Source organism: Volvox carteri, assembly GCF_000143455.1.
Source record: "Volvox carteri f. nagariensis unplaced genomic scaffold VOLCAscaffold_34, whole genome shotgun sequence".
Lineage (NCBI taxonomy): Eukaryota > Viridiplantae > Chlorophyta > Chlorophyceae > Chlamydomonadales > Volvocaceae > Volvox > Volvox carteri.
Window position 1 is genome coordinate 252308 of NW_003307577.1, and position 6107 is coordinate 258414.

At 51.3% G+C, this 6107-nt stretch overlaps 2 protein-coding genes across 2 annotated transcripts; one reads left to right on the forward strand and one right to left on the reverse strand.

Moving 5' to 3' along the window:
* Positions 1-3010: 3010 nt before the first annotated feature.
* On the forward strand, positions 3011-3684 carry VOLCADRAFT_93858 (uncharacterized protein; the record flags this gene model as incomplete). The annotated part of the gene is made up of 2 exons (XM_002953066.1): positions 3011-3263; positions 3584-3684. The coding sequence occupies 2 exons, from the start codon at positions 3011-3013 to the stop codon at positions 3682-3684; spliced, it is 354 nt and encodes a 117-aa protein (XP_002953112.1).
* Positions 3685-4521: 837 nt separating this feature from the next.
* Positions 4522-5409, reverse strand: VOLCADRAFT_93859 (uncharacterized protein; the record flags this gene model as incomplete). Its single annotated transcript, XM_002953140.1, has 2 exons — positions 4522-4634; positions 5013-5409. 2 exons carry the CDS (start codon positions 5407-5409, stop codon positions 4522-4524), a joined length of 510 nt encoding a protein of 169 aa, XP_002953186.1.
* Positions 5410-6107: the final 698 nt, after the last annotated feature.

The following is a 6107-nucleotide window of genomic DNA, read 5'->3' on the forward strand; positions in this document are numbered from 1 at the left end:
GTCATAGATAGCGCAGTATGTACATGCGTTCAGATGAGTAGATGTGGTATTTTCCATGTGGCCTGAACAGACACACATGAGCGAGCCATCTGAGTAGAAACGCGACCCTGTAGTCGTACAAAAGCAAGCGACATATCACAGTATGCCTTATCACTACCTGATTAGAATTGTACGTAAATAGCACCAACTATCTTACAATGCCTCTCAGGCACGCTGTCGTACATGCAGGAGGAGGTAAGGTAAAAGCTCACCGCGTCGGTTATGAACACAGAGGAAAGCTCTTCAAAAAAGGCTACAAAAACCTTGTTGTGCAGATTATACTCAACGAACAAAAATAGACCGAATGGCGCTACGATTCGTAGCAGGCAACTCAATGGAAGGTGTTACTGCGTCGAGCAACGCTGTCCGTTTTTGTACAGCCAGGATATGTAATGTTTCCATGATTATTAAGCAGTTGTATTGGCGCTGGGCAAGTATGCATGCAGCATGTCAGCTACCCTTGTGAATGGGCGCCAAGTTTATGGGAATAACAAGGCATGAAGGTCTAGGGTACAGATTAGGGTTAATGCAGAAGAGAACCGAACAACACCTCGCAGGGGCGTTTCTAGCTCAAACGTCCCAGACCCGCCAGCCTACATTCTTTCAGTATGGACACGCAACGTCAAGGATTGACGTAGGATATACCAAATAATTTGTATGCTCAATATGAAGCTTTATACTGAGCTCAGGGCAAAAGCGATGGAGTAGATAGGCGTGAGAAAACGGACTCTTGAAGTAACCCGAAACTTGACGGACCAGGCTGACCTACTTAATGAAAAAATAATGAGTGGAATTACGACGGCTGACGCTTACACGGGCGCGCTGCACCTTATTAGTAACCGAAACGACTGTCATGAGCCGTCGAGGGCCGATTTGGGCTACGGCGCGGCTGCGGTATGTTGGACGAGCACCGCAAGTGATAGCGGCCTTCGTCGGAAATAGACACACGGCATGTTTAACAGCAGACGAACGCGGGTATGCTCCGGCGGAAGTCGGGCTGGCTGGAAAGCTTGCTGGACACCCCAAGTTTTCCTCTGCAAGAGAGGATATCTTTCTAAAGAGCCCAATGCTGCAAACAGCGCGCGTGCAGTGGCTGCCCCTCTCCGCTTCGCCGCCCGGAACGCACCAACGAAATATCCCGCCTATTTTACGTATCAGCGGGGCTGCCGTCGACGGTGTCCTTGGTGTGTACGATAGGAGGAATCCGCTTCGAAGCAGAAAGCAAACGGTTCCACCGCTTGCATAGGTTGCTAGTTAGTCCTCCTACGTAGCTAGCAAACAGCGCGCTTATAGCATCTCTGCTTGGCGTTGTACGGCTGATTCCAGAAGTTGTTATATATCAACTAGCTGATTCCAGAAGTTGTTATATATAAATAAACTAACCAACTAATTGTAAACTAGATAATTAATGGATTTAATTCCTAATACTACCGTGCAAGGGGCAGGGGATTGGCTGCTGCTTGCCCGCAGTGCTGTGGGTGTAAATCCTGTAGATCAGGGTGCAGGCAGGACACCTAGCACAGCCATTGGGCCGCCCAATGGGGCTATAGCTATTAGCTAGCCTGCCTTAGGGCATGCAGTGTTGTGGCACACGTGCATTTGCACCTAACGAATTCTCCTAAGACTTGGTCAGACTTGGTCACCTGGGTCACCTCGCCGCTTGACATATGAATTGAATTGTTACAGAGTGGGAGGCTTCTGGGCCACTTGAACAAATTGTCATTTCTACGATTTATCACACCATACAGGACCATCCACCATTACCAGAGGTGCCTGGGTCTCCTCTAAGCACTGAAATTATACAAGTTACAAATTACAAGTTCTGCACACAAGTGCGGGTGTGTCCACAAAAGCCAGGGGGGCCATGGACGTTGTATTGGTATTGATGCGGGTACGCGGGAGGTCATCTTCATTCTCCCTCGTCCGCTTCAGGGTGAAGCACCTCAGCGCAACGTGCCTGGCCTCCCAGATTTCCAAGAGGTGCCTGGCCAATGCCAGGGGTGGCGCCTCAGTCATAATGGTGCGCATACTGCGCCCCTTAAAGACTAGATCACCATCATACTAAGCCCGTATGCTCTTGTAAGCGGGACATTCGTCGAAAACATGCAACTCATCTTCAACCACTCCGCAGTCACAAAGCCTGCAGGTATGCACGGTGCACTCACGCCCATTAGGCCTATTAATCTCTAACTCCCAACAGCCTAACCGAAAACGCATGAGCACATGATGTAGTCGCTGGGGGCATGGTTACCTTAGTGTGCTCCAACCAATCGAGATGCTCACCCCTAGGCGGGGCCGCTCCCATCCAGTTCATACAGTGACAAGCCTTGGCTCCGGTAATCCCTATGGGGAAAACGCGGGGTTCACCCAAGGTATTCGGGCACTACCACCGTGCGTCAAGCCGCTTGGCAAATATCTTAAGAATGCTCTCAACTGGCAATTTAAGGGTGGTGTAGTACGCTATAAGATCATTATCGCGCGTATTAGTGGGGAGTTCCGCTCCTAAGCTATAGCTTAGGCATAGTAAGAACTAGCTAGTAAGAAAGGCTAGTACCTTGCTTGTCCAACACTCAGTGACGCCTCCAAGTGCCAATTCCAAGTCAGCGACTGAAATTATGTCTGACATTGTATGTACGAAATCATATGATCGCATAGTTTCGCAGGGTTATATACCATTCGTACGCTTTAAATTTCAAAGTTTAAAAACCGATTCCGCGCACGGCGCTTGCCGAAAAGGCCGGTAACTAGTTCGGCCTTTCCGGTGTTCCTGGACCTCTTTGCCGAAAGCACGGAAACTGGTTTAGCAGGGTTTTCGTTTCGCAGGGTTTCCGTTTCGGCCTCTTAAGGTCACATCCATTTCGACCTGTGCCATCGGTACACTGGGTCGCGTCTCCAGGATATGCAAACCACCTTTGTTGTAATAGGTCTACAACACCACTTGGTGGGTGGTCGACTGTAGAGCCCTCGAATCATGGCGGACAAGCTCCAGTTGGTTCTGGAGGAGATGACAGAGACAAGAGACAAGTTGGAGAATGTCAACGATTGCCTGATGTTAGTGGAGGAGCAGCTGGAAGCTGCCTCAACTAAGGACATCTACAACCGCGTGAGCAAACAGAAAGAGTTGCTGATTCGGCAAAAGGAAAACTTAACGGAAGACCTCCTGCGGCAAGTGGAGGACCTCCTGTGGAAAAAGGAGAACCTCCTGACCGAGCAGCCTATCCGCAGTGAGTTGTCGGGAAAGTCTCTTTGCCCCACCCTTTGGCCACGGATGCCACGGTCTAGGATCTCCAATAGCTTTACATGCACGGCTTCGGGTACACAAGGTTGGGCACAGATCACGCAAACGGTGATGGTACTTTCAATGGCCCTCAACGTTTCTCAGTGGTCAGTCTATACAACTGCACGCTTTCAATGGCTGTGCAAGCGCTATGGGCCAATTGGTGGTCGCTTTGGAAACAGAGGGAGTAGAATACGTCCTTGGGTGTGCTTTCTTCGTAAGTAATTTGGCTGTAGCTGGTACTGACTTCCGCTGTGTGCCCTGCAGGTCCATACGGCCATGCAGCACCCTCGGTAGAGCGGTTTTGGGCAAGGTTAGCCATCTCCACGGAGGGTGATGAGGTTCTGTGGCTTGCACCTGGGCACTAAGTTTCCGCATCTTGACAATCTTACGGCTTGATCATGAGGGAACAGGTTGCAGCAACTTCTTCAAGCATCCTAAGTGAGCTGGCAATGGAGGATCAGGCTGTATTCAGTGCTGTGCCATTGGGTCATAACAACTGCCCCAAGTGGAACAGGCAGGGCCTTACCATCGTACATGTTGAGAAGGGGACGGGGCAGAGGCTGCAGGTTTACCTGCTGTGAAAGCCATCGGATGAGTGTGCCATGCCGAGGGGTGGGGCAAGTATCATCATATCTGGAGGCCTTCAGGGGGTCCTGGTCATGGGGGAGCATCTCATCACACATGAGGTGCTTGGTTCCAATCCAGGTGCAGCTAGCATTTCAGCTCATCAGCCCCCAGTGATATTAGGCAATGTGTTTGGGCCACCATACACTCACCCTGTGGGATCACAGAGCCTGCACATGGATCTCCTCCCGCATGCAGTGGGTCACAAGGTTCCAGACTTTGTAGTGTACATGGTCCTGGAGTAGCACAGCCTGCTGGTGGCGCCTTTCAGCCACCACTTAGTAAAGAGTGGATTCGGCAAGAGGATCAGTTGAAGCAATCAGCCGCCAATATTGCTGCATGCCTGCCCTGACTACCAGTCCAACGGATGGTGATGGATGTGTAGGTGTTATTACCAACCTCCTCCCGGAAATAGTACCAGGGCAGCCTTGGAGATCTCTAGACCAGGTCCCACGGGCCTGCCAGCATCACCAGCATGGATGCAGTTGGATGCATTAGCACAACCTGCCCTGGCTCCATCACCATCAGTTGGACTGGTTGTCAGTGCAGGTATTCAGCAATATTGGTGGCTGATTGCTTCAACTGATCCTCTTGCCGAATCCACTCTTTACTAAGTGGTGGCTGAAAGGCGCCACCAGACTGAGCTGCTCCAGGACCATGTACACTACAAAGTCTGGAACCTTGTGACCCACTGCATGCGGGAGGATATCCATGTGCAGGCTCTGTGATCCCACAGGGTGAGTGTATGGTGGCCCAAGCACATTGCCTAAGAGCACTGGTGGCTGATGAGCTGAAATGTTAGCTGCCCCTGGATTGGAACCAAGCACCTCATGTGTGATGAGATGCTCCATTATGACCAGAACCTCCTGAAGGCTTCCAGATGTGATTATACTTGCCCCACCCCTCAGCACAGCATGCTCATCTGATGACTTACACAGCAGGTAAACCTGCCAACTCTGCCCCGTCCCTTTCTCAACGATGATAAGGCCCTGCCTGTTCTACTTGGGGTGGTTGTTACAGCCCAATGGCACAGCACTGAATACAGCCTGATCCTCCGTTGCCAGCTCACTTCGGATGCTTGAAGAAGCTGCTGCAACCTGTTCCCTCATGATCAAGTCTTTCAGGCCAGGAAGGATGATGGTTGAGACACCTGGTCCATCCAACATGGCCACTGCATCCTGGGGCTTGTAGGCAAAGCTCAAGGCATCCACTGGGAGGTACTCAGAAGTCATGGCCTTGTCACCATGCTGGATAACACCACCAGCAATATCCCTGCCTGCACAAGCAACAGCAGGCTGTGTTGCCGCCTGTTGCTGATGGTGTGCCCATTTGATGCCCTTATGCTGACAAGCCCTAAGGTTGTACTGCCACCCATCCTCTTCCCCTGCTTCAGCGCCTTCAGCAGCCCTGGCAGTGTCCATCTCTGTTGTATTCCGCTTCTTAAATCTGGGCCCAAACTGATACATTTTTCTGTCCAATTTTTCCTTTCTCGCTTGGCGCGGTTACTGGACAAATTCGCTGGAACTAACTGAATTCCAACTGCCTATTTTGCCGCTTTTCTGTCAGATCTTTATGGCTCCAACCTCTGGGTCAGACGGCGAGCGGGACGCTGTCATGGATGCCTACAAGTAAACGCCGCCTCAGGTGGAAGTCCATACTTGCAGAAGTATGGGTGGGGGTCGTAGCACAGGCTACGACTGGGACGCTGGTCCCTGGCTCGCGGAGCCCCGTCATCGATTGGAAGCATGGATCAACGGTACGCCATTCCGGACTGGACCGTGCCTTTTCGGAATTGGCTGTACGATTCATGGGATGGCCGCATCCTCCGCTATTTAAGCGGGCGAAACTCTTCCAAATCGGTGTCTTCCGACGGCACCATCCAGTTGTGGTTTAGTAAGATACAACAAGTCTGGTATCGAGGCGGTTCCTCCCGGGGCCTCTCGCATTTCTGAAAATTTCAAGATCCCCCTTTTGCCATCAAGACCCCCACTTCTACCGGCGCACGGATGGAGGTCGACGATGTCACCGGACCTTTGGCTACAATCGTCGACGCTCTTAGCGATGCTGTCCGCGAAGTCGCTGCCGCCGGTCTGTAAACTACTTTAGCAAATCTGTTTGCTGACCTTTTCTAGGATTTTGGGTTAATAGCGGTAAGGCTGCTGCA